At 42.2% G+C, this 21,401-nt stretch overlaps 2 protein-coding genes across 4 annotated transcripts in view; one reads left to right on the top strand and one right to left on the bottom strand.

Annotated features, from left to right (window-relative positions):
• Positions 1-262: 262 nt before the first annotated feature.
• FASTKD2 (FAST kinase domains 2) lies at positions 263-21,048 on the bottom strand. Of its 3 annotated transcripts, none has more exons than XM_026647695.2 (13): positions 20,880-21,048; positions 19,738-19,875; positions 18,137-18,946; positions 16,939-17,042; positions 14,837-14,945; positions 12,451-12,574; positions 9,793-9,932; positions 8,755-8,927; positions 8,112-8,275; positions 5,467-5,688; positions 4,275-4,362; positions 1,045-1,159; positions 263-596 (listed from the first exon to the last, which is right to left on the bottom strand). In XM_026647695.2, exons 3-13 carry the CDS (start codon positions 18,836-18,838, stop codon positions 477-479), a joined length of 2,061 nt encoding a protein of 686 aa, XP_026503480.1. In that variant the 5' UTR covers positions 18,839-18,946; positions 19,738-19,875; positions 20,880-21,048; the 3' UTR covers positions 263-476. The 3 variants fall into 3 exon arrangements, with proteins under 3 accessions (XP_026503480.1, XP_026503481.1, XP_026503482.1); XM_026647696.2 differs by having other exon boundaries at positions 20,982-21,030; XM_026647697.2 differs by lacking the exon at positions 19,738-19,875.
• A 137-nt stretch (positions 21,049-21,185) lies between these two features.
• Positions 21,186-21,401, top strand: part of MDH1B (malate dehydrogenase 1B) — a 21,103-nt gene continuing 20,887 nt past the window's right edge. Inside the window, exon 1 of the mRNA XM_024200987.2 lies at positions 21,186-21,234. Within this exon, the coding sequence (XP_024056755.1) occupies positions 21,213-21,234 (22 nt within the window). The 5' untranslated portion in view covers positions 21,186-21,212. The remainder of the gene's footprint in view (positions 21,235-21,401) is intronic.

Raw genomic sequence — 21,401 nt, 5'->3', positions numbered from 1 at the left:
AGAGATTTGGGAGTTTTGATTTTCCACTCCAGTCAATATCTAATGATTTACTGCTTTTCTGGCTGGAGTTCTTACTGAAAGCTAATGATGGATTGACTCATGTAGTGAGAATGGAACAGTGAGAGCAGTCCTAGTCCCAACTGCTCTGAAAGATTGTTACACTTCCCCAGTTCAAGAACACATGAGAAGTTTAGCCCACTGGAGTAGCCTATATGTAATTAAAAAAAAAAAAAAAAAAATTGAATTTTTAAATTTTTTTTTTTTTTTTAAATGCAGTCAATTATTGTTTAAGGAGCCTTAGCAAATAACTGCTTCTATTGCCAAAGAACTCCTTCAGTAGATATAGTTGAATTTACAAACTTTCTACAGGGTACAATGTCTTGAGGCATTTTTCAGGAATATATGAAACCGCTTCCCTCTTCTTGTGAATGTCTGCGATGGGAAAAAAGCAGGAGATCTGAAGTTCCCAGTCCATTTTAAATATTATCCTGCAAATTCACATCAGAAACAGGAAAAGCATCTGTTGAATAGATTTCTCCCTTCAAACACTCAATTGCTTCTTCTTCCTTCAGTTTTTTAAACTCCTGGTCGTGGACCTTAGTGGAGAGGAGAGGAAAGGAAAAGGTGCATTAGTTCTGCTGCTAAATAACAAACTCACATTGTCTTGTGAACCAAGGCACTTAGTAAAGGGAAACCAATGCATTCCAGAAAGTGATTGGTTCAGATCAGCAATTCCACGTGAAAATAGGTGAATGAGTCAATATCTGATCAAATTCATGCAAGGTTCTGAGGAACTGAATTCAGTAACTCAGTTTTAGCTTTTGGAGAATTATGGTGTAGTTCATGACAAAGAAAGGATCAAACTCCACCAGGACATAGTTTACCATAGTGGAGTCCCTTTGCCCAACACCATAGAATACCATCACTGATCAAGGAATTTTTCCAGCAGTGTCAATTTAGGTTAAGCTCACCACTCCCAGTACTCTGTTCTTCACCTATCATACACATCACCATATTGATGAGACCTGCATTTAGACTTCTTACCAGTATCACATGATAGCCGAGTGCTTTCAGATGTCTCATCTTCATTGCCAGCTTGCCTTGGGGGTGTCTTGTGCCAAAACAGAAAGCAGACGGAGAAGCACAGAGAACAGCCACTCTAAAGCCAAAACCAGTAATAATTTCTTAGGGAGCTGGCAAACAGCATTATGTTGGTGCAGTTTAAGTATTCTTCACAGTTAACTGTTCAGAAAATGCCTTTAATATTAAGGAATAGCACTGCTGTGTTTGTTTATTGCTAATATTTTTGTACATTTCTAATTTAATCATTCTTTTGCTTCTCCGGACTTAAGCAACTTAAATCCCTCTCTCCTGCAATGTGTTTTATCTAGGTGCCGAGGGCTGTCCATGCAGTTCTTACGGCAAAGATTGAACTCTTAGGCCTCAAATCATTCTGCAACTTCTGGAGAAGTTCAGAATGGTGCATTATGTGAAATAGAAGCATCCAAAGCTCTGGGTGTCCTGAAACTTCTGACTGCCGGATGCTGGACAACAGGGGTGGATCACTCAATAATTGCCCTGTTCTGTTCATTCCCTATGAAGCATCTGGCATTGGCTACTGTTGGAAGACAGGATACTGGGATAGATGGACCATTGGTCTGACCCAGTATGGCAGTTCCTATGTTCTTACGCATGTAACATTTATTTCCTTTTTCTTCCATTATCTGCTGTGCAAATCCCTAACCTGCTTGGAAGGTTCAGAAAAGTTCAATGATTTGGTAGCCTGACAAGCAGTATTGGCACAGAGTAACCAGTTTCCTTTTCCCCCCCAGTAGACAGACAGAAATTCATCTGTGCAAGGCCATGCATCACTTAGATCCCACCTAAGCCCTCAAAATACGACTTAAGTGGTGTCAACAAGGGATACGTTGTTAGAGATACAAAATCTGCAGTTTCATTGTGGTCTCAAAGTCATGATTTAGGTTTCCTACTTTGTAACACGGTTCAAAAATTGGGTCAATGGATTTATACATACTTCATTTACTAAAAAAAAAAAAAAAACATTTCTTAGCATAGAGTTGAATTGCTCTCTCCATTCTAACACAGAATAGAGATATAGTTTTTCACTCAATGCATAAGTAGACTGGAACTCATTGCCACAGGATCCCGTTGAGGTCAACTTTATTAAGTGTCACAGAGGGATTCAACATTTATATAGATAACAAGAATATTCACAGTTGTAGTTAATGCAAAAATTTTTTTGGAAGAGAATCAAAATCTCATGTTTCAGGATTTATGTTAAACTCTAATTATTAGGGGAGGAGGCCCTGTTTCGGTGTCCACAATTTTAAAATGATGTTGATATATTGGAGAGGGTTCAGAGACACGGGAATGATTAAAGGATTGGAAAACACATCTTATAGCAACAGATTCAAAGACTTGAATCTGCTCAGTTTAACATAGAGAGGGTTAAGGGGTGACTTGATCACAGGCTATAAGTACCTACATATGGGGAACAGAAATTTGATAAAGGGGGAGGGAGGGAGCTCTTCAATCTAGCGGACAAAGGTATAACAAGATCCAATGGCTGGAAGTTGAAGCTAGACAAATTCAGACTGGAAATAACGTGTAATGTTTTAACAGTGAGGGTAATTAACCGTTGGAACAATTGACCAAGAGTCATGGTGGATTCTCCATCACTGGCAATTTTTAAACCAAGACTGGCTGTTTTTCTAAGAGAGATGCTCTAGTTCAAACAGGAGTTAATTCAGGGAAGTTCTGACATCCTGCCTAACACAGGTCATAGACTAGATGATCAAAGTGATCCGCCCCTTCTGGCCTTATAACCTAGGAGACCTTTATATGAGGATTATCCCACATCTACCCACTGTGGAGTTTCTTGCACCTGCCTCTGAAGCATCCAGGGCTGGCCCCTGTTGGAGGCAAGATACTGGACTGGCCCTGTGTGATGTTGTGCAGTCTATATGGTTTTATAAAAACATGAGAATAAGTGAATATAATGTAACTGGAATTTGCTTCATGCAAAAGGTCTCTTGTAAGGTATCATTACAAAGCTTATAATCTACTGAGTGTGATCATCCTATTTGTATAAATGTACCACTCTTGTATCTAAAACTAGAAATATAAAATAGAACTCTGAGGGCCTATTGTAATTATGCAAAGTGTGGGCCATTAATAGTGGTTTGGAATCTTGATGACTCCCATTAACCAGGACCATTGTCTGCAGATGGCTGTTTTACACCTGTGAGTCTTCCTATGTGTGTGTGTGCTGGCAAGTGGGCAATGAAGTCTTGCAGTGACATGTGATCATGTCACCTGAACTGGAATCCATCTTTAACCTGGTGCTTTTCCAGTGAGGGGGAGTGGAAACCCAGAGGGACAAAGGGTTCACGCCTTATGCAGAAGATATATAAAGGGATGGAACAGAACAAAGGGAAAAGAAAAGCCATCATGAAGAATCTCCTAGCTACCACCTGAGCTGGAAGAAGAGCTGTACCAGGGGAAAGAATTGTGCCTAGCCCTGGAAGGTGTCCAGTCTGAGAAAAAACTTGCTGAAGCATCTCTGAGGGTGAGATTATCTGTATTCAGTTTGATTAGACATAGATTTGCCATTTTATTTTATTTTGCTTGGTGACTTACTTTGTTCTGTCTGTTACTACTTGGAATCACTTAAATCCTACTTTCTGTATTTAATAAAATCACTTTTTACTTATTAATTAACTCAGAGTATGTATGAATACCTGGGGGAACAAACAACTGTGCAGCATCTCTATCAGTGTTATAGAAGGCGAACAATTTATGAGTTTACCCTGTATAAGCTTTATACAGGGTAAAACGGATTTATTTGGGTTTAGACCCCATTGGGAGTTGGGCATCTGAGTGCTAAAGACAAGCACACTTCTGTGAGCTGTTTTCAGGTAAACCTGCAGCTTTGGGGCAAGTAATTCAGACCCTGGGTCTGTGTTGGAGCAGACGGGAGTGTCCGGCTCAGCAAGACAGGGTGCTGGAGTCCGGAGCTGGCAGGGAAAATGGGAGCAGAGGTAGTCTTGGTACATTAGGTGGCACTCCCAAGGGGGTTTCTGTGATCCAACCCGTCACACTGGTCTGATCCAGAATGACAATTCTTATGCTCCTGTGAGAGCACAGAGAATGTGAATTACTTGCTCTGCAGATCAATGAGCCAAAGAGGCAACAGGAAGAGCCTCACATAGAATATAGCCTGGTAAAGAAAACTTGTAACCAAATAAAGGTACCTTTGAACATCTGGAGCATCAGCAGGATCATCTACTTCAGTTACTGGAAGCACTTTTTTTCTGTCTGCATCCATTTTGATTTCAAAATCTGAAAGCAAAACAGTGAAATATTAAATGGCACAAGAGGCTTTGACCATGGCAAGAGGCTTTGACCATTCCAATATATTTCATGGAGTCAACAGAAAAGAAACAGCTATAATTATTGCATGTGTGTGAGAGTTTGCACAATATATTGCAGTTCCTTCGAGAGCAACAAATATATTCAGCTGGCGCTTTGACACAGTCAGAAAAGGTGCTCGTTATCGCAAATCATAGATACTGTACGCGTAGGTGTATCAATTCAGGATTTAAAGAAAAAAAATTCTGACCAGATTGCTATGAAACCTCAGAGAGATCCATACATATTCCCTTGTCCTTTTATCACTGGGTTTGATAAATTTAGGAATAAAAATACCAGAAGTATTATAAGTGAATCAGGTAATGAAAAAAGCAACAGAGTGTCCTGTGGCACCTTATAGACTAACAGATGTATTGGAGCATAAGCTTTCGTGGGTGAATACCCACAGGACTCTTTGTTGCTTTTTACAGATCCAGACTAACACAGCTACCCCTCTGATACTTGACACAGGTAATGAAAGTAGCTTGCAAATGATATAATCATAGAAGTATAAACCCTGCATACAAAAGAAACCATACACCATGGAACTTTACTAAATTTATAAATGGTCTCTCAATGAAGGTCATATCCTGTTGTTTAAATCAAGGAAAAAGGAAAACTGTTCCACAGCTAAAACAATCACCTTGAAGTTTCATATTTTGCCATCTTATATTGTTTCTTTAATCCAAGATTAAAAAAGTATGTTAGCATTAAAAGGTCAGTGTTGTTTAATATAGTTATGGCCTATTTGGGTTTATGTAGGATTAGTTGCATCAAAAGCCAGATTTTAACCACAAAAAGCCCAATGCAATTTTGCAAACCAGAGCAGTAACAATATTTTAGTCAACTATCCAACTATTCTAACGTGAATGTCATAGAAAATACAACCATAAAGGCATAGTTGCCAAATAGACCTTATCACCAGAAATTTATATTTTAAACCCCTTATATTATTATAGGTAATAGTTGCCAGTCCATTTCTCTATCACTATAAATCAATATTCAAAGGCACATGACAATGAACTGGTCCCATACCAATGTTGTAATCATGTGGCCGTTGGATGTTTTGCTGAAACATACGCTCATCTCCCAGAAGTTTCAGCAGAGCCATCCGAACCTCAGGGAGATCAGAAACCAAAGGTGAGGAGGGTTTCTTTATAAACACAGTTGCTGGTTTGGTGAATGAAGGACTATCAAGTTCCAGACACATGTTCACACAGTGCAGCATCATTTCATTCTGCTCCTTGTTGAGGCCATCTGAAAAAAGGATAGAAATGTAGCATTATAGTGGACTCGTTATATTTATATTGTATCATTTTATCTCATGAAATCCACAATTTCACTGGCTACTATTTGCAGTATGAAGAGATTTCAGCTTTGCTGAGCAGTAGATTAATTCCAGATTAGGCATAATAAAACTAATTGTTTCTTGAAAAGATGCCATCAAGACATTGTTAAAACCTTCTTGTTCTATACAGCTATCTAAGCAATTTACAAGACACACATTACTGTAGAATCAATCTCCTGGTGAGAGAGAGCAATGCTATTATTCCCATTGTACAGATGGAGAACTGAGGCACAAAGAGGCTAAGAGACTTATCCAAGGTCACCGAGAAAGTTTGTGACAGAGCAGAGAGTTGAACCCAGGGCTCCCAGGCTCTAGGTTACCACCCTAACCACTGGACCATCCACTCTTGAAAGTCTGAAATCTATTCATTTACTCACTTTTCCCCCTCTATTGTGCACAGCTACACACGTTACCCTGTTACAGCAGGGTTACTAATAAGTGAAAGACATTTATACACACATGGAGGCTGTTCTTAAAAAAAAAAAAAAATACTTTAATGGATATTGATAAAACACAAGAAGTTAAGTCACATTTTGGATGTCACTTTGAGAGCATGCTTTAACAGTACCAAACTATAGAGCTGAGCAAAATTCTTCAGCTGAATGGCAAATTCTCTGATAAAATGCAGGTTTTGGGGTGAGTGAAACTATTTGCAAGTTTGGATAAAATTCAGCAAATAGTTTCGGGGGAAAAAATTGTGGAAATGTTTTTTCAAAACAACTGCAAACATTTCATTTTATCTGAACGGAATTTTTTCATTTCAGTGGGAAAAGCCAATAAATAAATAAATAAAAATAAATATAAATATATCAATTTCAGTTCAAAATAAACTGATTTTTTCCCCCTTTGATTCAGCCAGTGAATGGAAGAGTCAATTATTCACTCAGTTGTACTGAACTATTCAGGTTCCAAGTAGACAGACTGTTTTGTTGAAGTGTAGGGACTAACAGAACGTCCCAGAGTATACAGAATCTGCAAGCAACAAATACACTTACACCCTGACTCAGTGCCAAACTAAGCAATTAGCTGTAGAGAATTATAACACGAAGCTGAACGACTACCTTGAACCATTTCAGTTAGGGTCCTTCATCCTAAAGCAAAACAGTCAAGAAACTTCTAACCACGAGTTGTATTTTGAGCTAAACTTTGATTTAGCTGAAAAACATACATCACTTTGGTTATTTTTTTTAAATGTTCTTGGAAAATCTTGAATGCGTGTCCCAGAAGAATCCACAATTTGTTCACATCTGACTTTCTACAACAAATCTTACACTTACTATCTTTCAGTTACCTAGAAAACACTTTCCTCATTACTGAAGTGTCTTATCTGAAAATGGTACCTTCAACAGCACAATACACCCCAACGCCATGATGAGGGCATTGGTTCAGTGCTGAGTCTGAGGACAGAGTCTCCTGAATCACTAACAAGTAACAACAACTTGCAGAACTCAGTTTTTTATTTCATATCCAATATTAACCCGTCTGCCCTACTTAGCTTGTGAGCTTCAATGCAACCACACCCTAAAGCAGGGGTCTCAAACATGCGGCCCACGGGGTTATTTTCTGTGGCCTGCGAGCTCCTCGCAGCCCCCCGGCCCTCCCTCAGCGTTTACCTAGAGCGGCTCCGGCCAGACACACACTGGGGGCAGAATGGGGAACCGCAGCCAATGGGAGCTGCTGGGGGCGGTGCCTGAAGCAACAGCAACACACACAACCCTGTGCCCTTCCTTCCCCAGGTTCCGGCCGCTTCCCGGAGCGGAGCGGCGCGGGGGCAGGGAGCCTGCCCTGCCCCTGGTGTGCGTCAGGCCGGAGCCCGCCCCCCCAACCCCCTGCCGCACCCTGCACCTCTCCTGCACCCCAACCCCCTGCCGCACCCTGCACCGAGTCCCCTGCTGCACCCTGCACCCCGACCCCCTGCCCTGAGCCCCCCGCCACACCCTGCACCCAAACCTCCTGCCCTGAGCCCCCTGCTGCACCCTGCCCCCTTGCTGCACCCCTCACCCCAACTCCCTCTGCCCTGAGCCCCCGCCACACCCCACACCCCTCCTGCACCCCCGGAGTTGGGGTGGGGATTTTGGGGAAGGGGTTGGAATGGGGGCGGGGAAGGGGTGGGGCCTCATGGAAGGGATGGAGTGGGGGCGGGGCCGAGGGCAGCGGGGGGGAGGTGTCAGTAAATGCGGCCCTCGGGCCAATGTACTAATCCGCATGTGGCCCTCGTGGTCATTTGAGACCCCTGCCCTAAGGAGTGATTGTGTTGAAGCTACTACTACTCTTCTCTACACACCACTGTGAATTCAATGGCATAACACACATGAATACATTAATGCCTGACCTGATTTTAGTAACTCGTTGAGGTTGTCCTCTTGCAGGACCTGACTAAGTGCAGGCTGGGGCAAATACTCTAAAATGCAAAATGAATACACTGCCTTCAGCAGATCCACATTAGAAATCCTGGTGAGGTAGTTATTCAAGGCACCGTTAAGAGACTCCAGGAACCTTCAAAAAAAAAAAAAAAAAAGACATCTTTACATACCAATTTATAAATAAACTCAGACTTTCCTAAAAATCTCTATAAAATATAAATCCGTACTTTTGAAATAAAACCCCAGACAGACATTCCAATTTACTTGGATAACCAGAACCCAAGTCCAGCATCTAAGCTTCCCGCTAGCTACAACCTGTTCACCACTTTTATCAGTCTATCACTTAAGTGATGGGCACCCATTCTCTGTTACATCTTGTGCATTCTCTATTACATTGCTTTACTGTTTGGAAAAAATTTATATCTGCCTTTTTTTTGTATAATAGTGACAGGTATAGCAAGTTTACCTCACAGATTAGTAAAACAGGACCAAGTGAGAATTATTTCACAACTGGAATTCAAGATCAGTAGCAGGTACTCTTTCGGGTGCCTGTTCAGACACCCACATAACAACTATGTAATTTAATACAAGGCTTTCTAAGCCAGAACCTACTCCTGATTTTGGCGTTTGGGAACATGGTTGAGAAGCGAATACACCCAGAGAACACTTAGAATATCCTTCAGGTTCAGGGATTCAGGATGACTTGTCACCTTCTCAGCCAAAATATCCATCAGCTCAACAGGTCGAAAGCGAAGTCCCCCGAAGGCAGACAAAAACAGGACAATCTAAAACGTGCGCAAAAAAAAAACAACACAGTATATGAAGAAAAACATTTTTAAGGCTAAAAAACAACAAATTAAAACTAGAGTAAGAGCCTCAATATGGAAATTTACTTAATTGTCTGGTGTTATAGCATCAGAGAGGTTTTTAAAAATGAAAATAAACTTTTGAAAATTGTAATATTTTATTATGAGCATGACTAACAGTATTATTTATTACGATACTGCAATCAATAGGAGAACAATGGACTGTGGAACTCCCAAACACTTATTAAAATATTTAAACTAATACTGTCTCATTGTTTCCCTCTGATCCACCATCTGTATGTCTGTATCCCTCTGTTGTTTCTTGTCTTACACTTAGATTGCAAGCTCTTTGGGGCAGGGACTGCCTTTTGGTTCTGTGTTTGTCTAGCACTGAGCAGAAGGGTTCAGGTCCATTATGAGGGCTTGTCGGTGCTACACTAACACAAATAAAACAACGACTGCCAGTTTTACTGAAGATTTCCCCTCAACCAATCTGTATAAATACACAGTGTTGTTTCAAAGATATACATCAAGAAAAAGAACTTTGAAACTGACACATTTTCCAGCCATGGACCAATTTCTACCAAGTTATTCCTATTAAACGTTCATGAAAAGAAACCAGAGAAAAACTGCATTTTTTTTATGCCCTTTGAATTTTCTAACATTATGTACTTGCTCTACATGTAGAGCAAAACTGGAATTTATGCCCAATTTTAAGCCCATTTCAGAATGCAAACTGAAGTACTGAGTCATAACTAGCAACTCTACAAATTGTGTTTGTGTGCGCCTGGGCACAGCTGAGTACTGGCAGTTCTAGCGGTGCCACTTGTGGTCACTATCTCACCTGTTTAGTGTCCCACATGTAGATGTGGGAAGTCACGTAGTTTGCTATTGCTGAATACAGAACCACATTGCGGTACCGGAGGATTCTGCATGATTTCAGAACATGGATTAGCTGCCAAAATGGAGTACCATGGATACCCTCTGTAACAGAGGAACAAAAAAAATAACAGTGACTGTGAGCTGCACAATGTGGGATACGACTGGGACCAGCAGCCAGCGGCGTGTGCTGTGAAAAATCAGATGGGGAGCCATGGAAGAGACTGGGACTGGCTGGGCAAAGGAGACCGGGATGAAAAGTTTGGGGATACAGACTGGGACTTTGACTAGGAGCATAGAGGGGGGATGTTGGGACTAATTGGGCAAGGAGACTGGAACTAGGATGAGAACCCTGAGGAGTGGAGACAGACTGGTTTGGTGAGGAAAACAAGACTAGGACAAGGAGCTGAGGGTGGGGGAAGAGACATGGCTGGGACAGGGCAGAAGGGACGAAGCTTGAGAGGAGAGGAATGGGCAGAAAAGTCTGTGCCCACCAGAGCCTGGAATGGAACCCAAACATCCTGAGTCTTACCATTCCTCTGCCTATGGGTTTCACAGCTATTTGCAGACAGCAATGTGTCTCATCCCCCTCTAGTGCTGGTCCATATTGAGAATCAACTATTATTGCTATAAGTTACTCTCTTATATGTAGAGGCAGAGGTGTATGAGCTGGATCTAAAGCAGTGGTTTTCAATCTTTTTTCATTTGTGGACCTATAAAAAAATTTTGAATGGAGATTTCCCTTTGGAAATCTTAGACAGTCTGTGGACCCCCTGTGCGCAGACCACAGGTTGAAAACCACTTGTCTAAACATTCCAGTCCTGCTGATGACTTTTATGTGGGCATCAGTATGATACCACAGGATGGAATTTGTTTTTTTAAGTTTGCTTTTAAAACCCTAGGAAATTATACGTATGGATACACATGCACACACAAACCCCAAAACAATTTGTATTAAAAGAAAAGTAGCAAGGCTGCAAAGTCGAACACTCAAAAGTTAGGAAATGCAAGAATTAAGGCTTCCTGTGTAACCTTAATTCGGTTCCCCTAGTGCATATGCATTATGATACAGTCTGTAATTTCATGATCACATTCTATTTTTTCTACAAGATCTGTGCCTCGTTCAGTGCACAGGATGGACGTGATCAGGAGATCATCAGGGTTGCATAATGAAGGAGGCTGTTGTCTAGCCCCTGTTTCATTTGTTGCAGTAGTTGGAAGGCGTATATTGGATGAGACAGATGACTGCAGAAATAGGAAGGATGGTCTCACGGTTAAGGCTACTTGAATGTCATCCTGGATTCTATCCTTGACAAGCTTTGTCTTCTATCCTTCGATCCTATGTAATGCTGGGAAAATCACTTAACCCAATGTGTTCCTCATTCTCTGGGTACCCAGGTTGAGACCCTGGAATCTGATTTGCAGAACTGCTGAGCACTCACAGCTGCAAGTTAAATCAAGAGGAGCTGTGCTTCAAACATATAAAGTGCCAAATAATGCTAAGTGCTCTGAAAAATCAGGTCCAATGCATTTCAGATTGGGAACTCAAAATTAGTGGACACTTCTGACCTTAATATGTGTGCTTCAGTCCAGCATATTTAAAATGCAGATACCACCACCTCACTCTTCGGTGTTATGAAAATAAATCCATATTTGTGAAGCACTCAGATATTATAGTGATAAATGCCACAGAAAAGCAAATTAGGAAATTAATAATTCTGTCTTCAGAGCAGGATTTGACTCACGTGTAGTAAATAAGACCTATGGCTGTACGCTAAACAATGAGGATGCAACAAAGTATTCAATAGCTTCATACTATGAATACCATCCATCCTGTACATTAATGAAGCAGGGATCCTGTGGAAGAAAATAGTTTGTTGCCATATAATTAAAGATTGTATCATAAGGTGTATGCGCAAGGAGACCAAATTAAGGCTGCACATGCAACCTGAACTTTGACATTTCCTACCTTTTGAGGGCTTGACTTTGCAACATTAATGTTCTTTTACCATAGTTTTGGATGGAAGAGTATATATTAATACATATTGATCAATTATGTCTACAATACTTATTGCAAAGGTCTGAGTAAAGGTCAGAGTATTAACCTTCATTTTAAATTCCTTTGGGCTCGACTGAGCCATCATTTATTAAGCAGAACTCAATAACGAAATCCACTTAATCATGTCCCCTTTTGCTTACTCCCTAAACACAGAGTTGTCAATTCATACTATGAGATGCAAATTTCCAGTTCAGAAACAGTTTTAAAAGCACATCTGAAACCACTAATTTTTCTTGCTGGCCTTTAGTTAGCATTTTCTCTGTTTATAGAATTTGGGGAAAAGAAAACAGAATTTTAACTTCAGAGCTATGAAGAGTGCCATTATAATCCACAGAGATGACATTTCATGGTATTAATGAGGGCAGAGACCATAAGAACTACTTTCTTTGATCATCCATCAGTCCTCCAAAATTTTTTGTACTGTATTTTGTCTGATGGGTCTGTATTGTTAGACTACAAAACAATCATGTTTTCTGGGCTTAAAAGGAAATTGGAATAAGACATTTTCATTAGGAAGAGTCAGAGTAAAGGAGAGGGGAAGTTTAAAAATTCACTTTAACTCACCAATGATTTTGTTACTCGAGGCATCCAGGATTAGGATGGAGCAGTGATTCATCGCAGCCAGAGCTATAAACATGTGTTGAGCATTCTGAGGAGTCAAGTGGTCCAGCTCTTTCAAAACTCTATCCTAAAATGAATTCAATTTGATTAGACTCTTCATTCTTGGCATTGGCAGTCCAAATTATCTCTGCCGAAGAATGAAGTGAGTTGGGAAGATCAAAACTACTCCAATCCAGTAACCTCACCAGATTCGCACTGAAGAAAGGGTTGGAAGGAGCTTAAAATAACTCCTTCCAATCGCTTTTCTTATAGAAACAACTACAGCTATTCTAATGTTTAGTGTGAGCTGTCCTTAAAAAGTTCTCAGGTGCTCCCGTTTCTTTCTTGAATAAAATCAATACAAGAGGAACTTAATACTTATTCCTGGTTACTATGTATATAGTTTTCCTACCAGTACTTGAAAGAATGGTGGATTGCTACTTAGCATGGATGGCATATTTACCAATATTGCAGAGTCAGGATGATATCTAGTCTTTGCCATGTGCAAGAACTCTAAGTTATTCTAAATCCTTAGTAAATGACTCATGGAAATAAAGAAACAAATCAACAGAGCCAGACGTGTAGCAGGAGGCTTCTGGGTACAAGACAGGCCCAAAAAAGAAACCAACAGAACTCCACTGGCCATCACCTACAGTCCTCAGCTTAAACCTCTCCAACGCATCATCAGTGATCTACAACCCATCCTGGACAATGATCCCTCACTTTCACAGACCTTGGGAGGCAGGCCAGTCCTCGCCCACAGACAACCTGCCAACCTTAAGCATATTCTCACCAGCAACCACACACTGCACCATAACAACTAACTCAGGAACCAACCCATGCAACAAACCTCGATGCCAACTCTGCCCACATATCTACACCAGCAACACCATCACAGGACCTAACCAGATCAGCTACAACATCACCGGCTCATTCACCTGCACGTCCACCAATGTTATATATGCCATCATGTGCCAGCAATGCCCCTCTGCTATGCACATTGGCCAAACTGGACAGTCACTACGCAAGAGGATAAATGGACACAAGTCAGATATCAGGAATGGCAATATACAAAAACCTGTAGGAGAACACTTCAACCTCCATGGCCACACAATAGCAGATGTAAAGGTAGCCACCTTACAGCAAAAAAACTTCAGGACCAGACTCCAAAGAGAAACTGCTGAGCTCCAGTTCATTTGCAAATTTCACACCATCAGATCAGGATTAAACAAAGACTGTGAATGGCTATCCAACTACAGAAGCAGTTTCTCCTCCCTTGGTGTTCACACCTCAACTGCTAGCAGAGCACCTCACCCTCCCTGATTGAATTAACCTCGTTATCTCCATACTGATTTATACCTGCCTCTGGAGATTTCCATTACTTGCATCTGAAGAAGTGAGGTTCTTACCCATGAAAGCTTATGCTCCCAATACTTCTGTTAGTCTTAAAGCTGCCACAGGATCCTCTGTTGCTTTTTACAGATTCAGACTAACACGGCTACCCCTCTGATACTTGTCACTATTTTCTATTGCCCTTTGTGATACACCTTTGGTGGATGTACACTAAATTAAACAAGATTTAAAAAACTGGTGAAGCTAAAGTTAGTGGGCCCACTTCTGATATCACTTAAGCCACAGTGAATCAGGAGTGACTGTTTGCATGGTTAGGGTTATACTGACGCAACCAGCAGCAAAAATTAGGCCCACTAATTTCAGTTTCACCAGCTCTTAAAATAGTTTCACCCAGTACATTCTCAAAGACATATAAAGGGCAATGAAAAAATGTATCAGTAATAGAAAAAAAATGTCAAAACAATGTTTAAAAATACTATATCAACCCCAGCTCCTTTCACTGGATTCAGAAAACATTTTAAGAATCCCATTCTATTGGAACTAGGGCAGATGTAGTTACTTGCCTCTCAACAGCATGATTCATTACATAGAAAGCCCTGTTACAATGAAGTTCACAGATAGCATCTTATCTTTTATGCGACCAATTTCTTACATTAACATCTCCACACTTTCTATCCCTAAGCATGGTTTGACCTTCGCACCCTCTACTTATTGAAGTCCCTCCTGCAGACATCTCTCTGTTGGGCAGGCTACAGCAAACTTAATTGACATGTATAGTCATAAAAAAAAAATTTGTTTCCCCTTTCTCAAACCACTATTTCCTTGCTTACCTGTCCCTGGAGGATGAGCAACTTGGGGAAGTTACCATTCATTTTCAATGTCTGGAAACTGCCTAGCGTACAACAGGTGCTACCATCAACAACTAATAAATAGCAACACAGGAGCAATAGCTATGCAGGAATAATAGTAGGACCCACCAATGATTTTAATCTTTTACCTCAAATTTCCTTTTGAGAGAGAGTGAGGCATCTTTCCCAAAGCATTTCATCATGCTTTGCAACATAAAAATGTTACTGATCTTTGGAATTCGCGTCTCCACCAGTAACCTGATAAGGGAAAAAATGGAATTGGTTTAAGGAGGCTTGGCCTACACACACACACAAGTTGCACCAGTAAAGCTCTGCTTATTTTTGGCAGGAGCAGGCACACATCTGTCTCCCATGGATGACTCCTGAGTTAAACTGGTGTAGCTCCTCACTCCTCTTACACACACACACACACTTTTTCTTTTAAATTAAACTGGAGCAGCTCTACATTGACGTAGTTAAATTGACTTAATAGCAATGTGGCCATCTCCTGACACTGAAGTAACTACACTGGCGTGAGATATCAGTAGGAGGACTTCTCACTACGTGCCATGATCTGTCCGGCAACCTTTCTAAACTCCACTGTCCAAGCAGTGCAGAGGACCCTGGAATGCCCACCCATACTGCACCATGCTTACACTGATGCAGAATGCTGCTGTGTGGACACAGTGCTGCAACAGTGCAACATACACCAATGCAAGCACAACAGAGTGAACATATGGCAGGGAAATAGAGGTATCAGTTTAACTAAACTGACGTAACTTATCCCAGTGCAATTTCTCTGTGGAGACAAGCCCCCAGTGACCCGTGAAATTCAGGAGAGCCTCATACAGGACCCAGCAAAGTGGAGCAGATGGAAAAGAGAACAAGTGATACTATGGTCTGTAGGAGAAGAACAGGATCTTGATATAGCAGAAGGCAAAGCATCACATAGAGAAGGACTCTGATCTGGTGTATCTGTGGTTGCCATTTTGGTTCAGTAGGAAACAAAATGACTAAAGAGACCCAAAAACCCCAACTCTTTAAACCAGTATTTTTTTTAATCAAATATCAGAGCACTAGTTTTGGAAATTCCTGTGTCTGTATGGCAGTGGAAGGCTCTGAAATTGATCCACTGAGATTGACATTTCCCTGTGAACAGGTAGGAGTTTGATTAATCAAGATGGAGCCAAAGTCTTCTAAGTGAAAAATAGAGAGGGATAACCTACTTTCCTCCAGAACTGTGCACCTGAACTTCTAACAGAATATGCTGTTATTTAACCAACATGCCCATCCTTTTGTAGCTGGAGCTGAAATTGAATTGATACATACAATACAAATCCACCAATATGTTCCGTTAGAAGCTCAGGAACACTAGATCTCTGAAGGGGTGAGCAGATGGGGCTTTGTAGATCAACAATCTGAGTACAAAACCACCACCCATAAACAAGTTATCCTGAAACAAGAATAGATGTAATGCTTCTCCCACCCCTACATTTGAATACAGGCGGAATACAAGGTAAAATGGTATTCCAACTCAACGGCTTTTCCTATTGAAATCAAGAAGAAGAATACCTAGCTGAAACATAGGGCTTTTCACTAATAGATCTCAAAGCACTATACAAAGGAGGGCAGTTTTATCCTCACTTTACAAATGGGGAAACTAAAGTACAGAGAGGTGGAATGACTTGCCCAAGGTCACCAAGAAGGCCTGTGGCAGAGACCAGGTCTCCTGTGCCATGGTCCAGTGTTCTAACCTATCTCCACCCTTTCTGCTGAGAATGCCAACAATGATGCCAAAGAGAGCTATTTGTTTCAGCTACTATCTGATGGTAATGACTTGGGCCCCAATCCTGCAATGAGCTTCTCGGGGTGAACTCTGCACAGAGCTGTCACACAGAGTTCAATGTAGAATTACAGCCATGGTCACTACAGAGTGTCCCTGATTGTCTAAGACCGTGTAAAGTTACTTAAAGGTTCAAGTGTCTTCCTGCTTTGGACATTTCTACCATATTTTACATATGAGAACACTGCAGGGATTACTAAAACGTTCTAATACAATATATCATTAAATAATCCTCAAGAAAATGTAAAAAATGTAAGCCAGAAAATATTGAAGTGTATTTTGGGCAAAAGAGTAAAGATGCTCACTCTCCTTTCATGCCATATTTATTTTCCTCCAACAGAAATAAATGGTCACATGACAAGACTTGTAAGTAAGAAAACCATAAAAAAAAAAAGTAATTGTTCTCACTGTAATCCGGCTTGAAGAATATCCACATTTCTGCTTTTTCCCATGGTTGTCAAGGCGGTTGCCACAACAGAGAGACATCGGTCATCAAATTCATTGAGGCGCTCCTATTAAAGATATATTTTCACAATGTTAGAAAATTCTTAAGACTAAGTGGTGGAATGGTCAATTTTTACCAACTATCTTAGCCCCCCAATCTCCCCTGCCCACACAAAGAAAAAGGTCAAGTCACTGGGGCTGATTCTACTTTGACCTACACACTGGTATAATTCTACTGACTTCTGTGGAGTTAACTCCCAATTTCCCCTGAGAAAATGAGAAATCAGGCCTAAAAGAAAAATCGCATTAAGGACAAAAGGAAGAACTTGTGTAATGTACTATACATAGTGTGGATACAAGCTGATGAATGTCGTACTGGTCATGTTCAAGATTTCCTCTCTAAAGTGTTTTGTAAACAGTTAACAGCGTTTTGATGTGCAGGTTCAAGCACATCTGGGGCCCAACCGTGGGCACGCTTGGTGGGGACCCTCCCCCTCCATGTAATAAGTCAGTGCCCTCTTTCCCTCTGAAAGTTGCATGCTGCTTTATTAAAGCACATACAACTCTACAAAGTAGGATGGGTTGGCTAGGTGCAGAGTTAGGGGGAGGTGGAGGTAAGGATGAGGACAGACTGGTTTAAGGGAACAGAAAGGGAAGAAACAGGGAGAAAGTTTCACACAGTGGGTGGGGGGCTCTGAAGAAAGTCAAGAAAGAATCTCCCAGGGCAGCAGCAGGTCCAGAAATGGAGAAACCCTCACCTAGCACAGCATGAAATAGTCATATAATGCTCAGAGGAAGTCCCTAGTTGCATCAGCAGCTAGGGAAGGTCCTGTAAAAATCCCCAAGACAAGGGGAGCATAATACAGCTAATAGTGGGTAGACCAAAGAAAGCTCCCAGAAGCAACAGGTGAAGGAACTGGGAGTCAAGGACGACACTGGCCTGTGTCCTCAAATCAAAATATCAAAAATACTTTTGGGGGTGTGTGTGTGTGTGTGTGTGTGTGTGAGAATGAATGAAAGAAAGAAAGAAAGAAAATAAAGCATGGGCAGAACTCAAACCACAGGCATTCCACGTGGAGACCCTCCGAGGCTATAGCCTCTACAACCTGTAAGAACTGGCGCTGGAATTTTATTCCAATCTTTAAAAGATTCCAATACTTACCTGACAGACCCTCAGCAAAGTCTGAACCAGTTGAGTGTTCTGGGGTAACCCTAGCCTCACCACAGCATGTAGACTGTATACCAAGTCATCACACCACATGCTCCTAGAATCTTGCATCAGACGCTGACATAGCTGCATAAATGCAGGATGCTCGACCATCAGTTGTTTCTCATAACGCTTCTGGTCTTCGGACAGCTTTTTGGTGAGCGCCCACATAGTACTAAAACAAGCACTACAATGCTTCTCAGAAATAGCAGACTTTGAAACTAGGTCTAATACATCACAGGGAGATGTGCATTTTTGAAGGTCATCAGAGAACTGCTGTGACTGACTCCTTTCGCTCTTCACTACCAGATTCTCTTCAACAACACTTCTATCTTCTTCTAGAAGGTCCAAGGCACTAGATGAACTTTGCACATGTTCATCTAATAGAGTCTTTGTAGCATTCTGTTCTTGTACAGTGGCATCTCCTTTACTATAAACAGGCACCCCCTGAGACAGCAATCGGAGAGATGGTTCAAGCCGCCGAGGAGGAACATTTAACAGGAATCTTCTCAGGTTCACACTTTGTATGGCACTCTTACGTCTACTGATCCCTAATGTGTATGTCCTCATTGTAGTTCTAAAGTTGGGACCCAGTTTAGAACCACATACATGCAAATGTCTGATTGTCCTTATCAAATAACCCACTTTATTGTTCATTTTTGCTACTGTTATAAACAGCTTTCAAATGCCAGCTCAGAAGACAGGGCCTTAATCAGCTTCAAGCCCACAGAAACAGGTCTTTGGACACCAGGTAAAATGCATTATCTGTGAAATCAATTGAAAATTATAAAATCATTAACAAGCTTTTGGTTTAAAGGTTAAAATACCACATCTACCAACACATCTTTTACAGAGGGAACCTGAAACAGACAGCTCTGGAAACAGTTCATTTTCATTTGTAATCAGTCATTAATTAATGAGCGTCTTTTGCTTCTGATTCCACAATTACACAGGGTCTCATGGTCACAAAACTGTTGTAATTCCACAGTACAATTGAAGAGGGACAGGATTTGAAGAGAAACTGGGCAGACTTAAGCCCTGATCTTGCATCTACACTGGTAAATTGATTTCAATGGGTCTCCACACACACTAGCATAGAGGTCTGTCCTCATGGGTGCACTTACAGGACCGAGTCCGAAGTCTGTACCTTCACTTTCCTGATTTCCTTTTCCCCAAGCCTCCCAGAGCCATGCAGCACTCCTGATTTACCAGAAGTGATAAAATTCTGACACTTGCAACAAATTCAGCAGTTAGACAACATAGAGATAGGTGCCTCTAGAAATGTCTGAGACAGATAGAAGACCTATATTATGAGACTAAACAGGACCAAGTAAAAGATAATACCATACATTTAACTATTAAGGGCTTCCTGCACCTCTCTTTGCACAACTCAAGGGCTTCTATCAAAGGTTGCATCCATTTTTGTGGTGCAGACAGAAGTCATGGATCCAGTTAACTCATGGGGAGTCTTGGGTGTTCAAGAAATGTATGATCAGGGCCTGATGTCATAACTTGCATAATAACTACAAATGTTAAGAAGAGAAATTAAAGCTCACAAATCATGGAACAATCTGATGTACTAGGACCAGACAGGACTCCGTTTCTCTCATGAACAGCACGCCACAAGTAGAAGACACATTTCAGTACAGGGAGTAGAAATCTTCAGGGATTTTACTTTCAGACCTGCAGAATTTCTGAAGGGAAATGGACATTTTTTTATTTTTCAATCCACTTAAGTCTATTATGTTCTAATGAGATATAACTGAAGGTATAATTGTAAGCAGAATTCTGTGTATTTTAGGGCAGAAAGGAGTCCATGTTGTAGCCCTTTGTTGTGGAAGACTAACAGTTCTGCAGCAACTTCAAGCAAGATATAAATTAAAGATTTGTTATCATTAAATATGAAGATTAAGAGCAATTAGAATTGTTTTTCTTTTTATTAAGTTTTGATTTTACACTACTGACAAATTTTTAATGATCAACATGCTAAAAATTGCGCAGAAACTACAGTTGCATATTAGAAGTTGCATGGGGAAAACCTGGAGGTTTTAGCAGACAGATAGCAGTTGAGCATTTAAGTAGCTGGGGTGGCACTTCTCTCTTTTCCATTTGCAGATGCATGCAGAGGGGACTTTTAAGATTTAGGGGGAGGCTCCAACCCCAACTTTCATAACTCAGCAACCAGCTGCCCCATTAACTGCATGTTTCTGTTAACACAAGCAGCTGCAAAAGAGTTGGCAACGGTTCCCTTTAAGCAGTTATCTTTAGGTTTCAACCACTGACCACAGGGCAGATCAGATACATCTCAGAGGTGCAGTTTCAGGCTGCCTGCAGACTCAGGCAGACACCACTGCTTCGGCTATGTGCCATTGACAAAGCTAAACGGACGCCTTTGCGGTCACAAGGCTTATAACCTTCCTTAAAAGAAACCTCAGGGCCCGGAGCACCATGGCACAGCCGGGGTGGATCCTGCGCCTCAGCTGCACGATACACGGGCCCTGATCGTCACATGCCAGCAGAGACACCTGTGAACGCCCCGTGGCTTCCTGGCCTGCGCCCATGGAAGCCCCCCATGAGGACCCCGCCGCCACCACCACCCCCCACACCAGCGGGGACCGGAGCAGACCTCTCGTCGCTGGGGGCCGGGACCGGGGCCGGGGCAGACCCTCCCCCCGTCACCCGCACTGTGGGGACTCACAAGCCTCCTGACTCCCGCCGCGGCTGGAGGCAGCCGGTTAGTCCCGGGGCCTCTCGCTATTCCAGGGCAGCAGCCAGGCTGATTCCTCAGGGGCGACCTCACCAGGCAGTGGACCGACTCGGCTACGCCTCGTGTGACCGGCCTACAGGAGCCGCCATGATACCTTCCTGACGTGCCCTCTGTAAATCTCGCGAGAGTACGGGGCGAACCAGGGGACAACTTCTCGCGCTCTCCCTCGCGCGGCGAGGTTGACTAGAGGCAGCGTCGCCACGTTGCTAAGCAACAGCCAGGCGCCGCTGCCCAAGGGGCTCGGGCCCCGCCGCCAGCCACCTCATGGCAAAGTTCGTGCTGGCTGGTGAGAGACCCGCCCGCTCCCCCAGGGACTCCCCCGCGGGGCCGGGGACTCGAGGAGTGGGACCGGCGGCGGCGGAGCGGAGGGTGCTGAGCTAGTTATGAGCTAGTTAGCGGGGACAGGGACACGGACACGGTGTGAGGGGCAGTTAGGGGGAGGGGGGCAGTTAG

This window comes from Terrapene carolina, unplaced genomic scaffold (assembly GCF_002925995.2).
Source record: "Terrapene carolina triunguis isolate 2854851 unplaced genomic scaffold, T_m_triunguis-2.0 Scaffold62, whole genome shotgun sequence".
In the NCBI taxonomy this organism is placed as follows: domain Eukaryota; kingdom Metazoa; phylum Chordata; order Testudines; family Emydidae; genus Terrapene; species Terrapene triunguis.
This window is presented reverse-complemented; position numbering and strand designations above follow the sequence as displayed.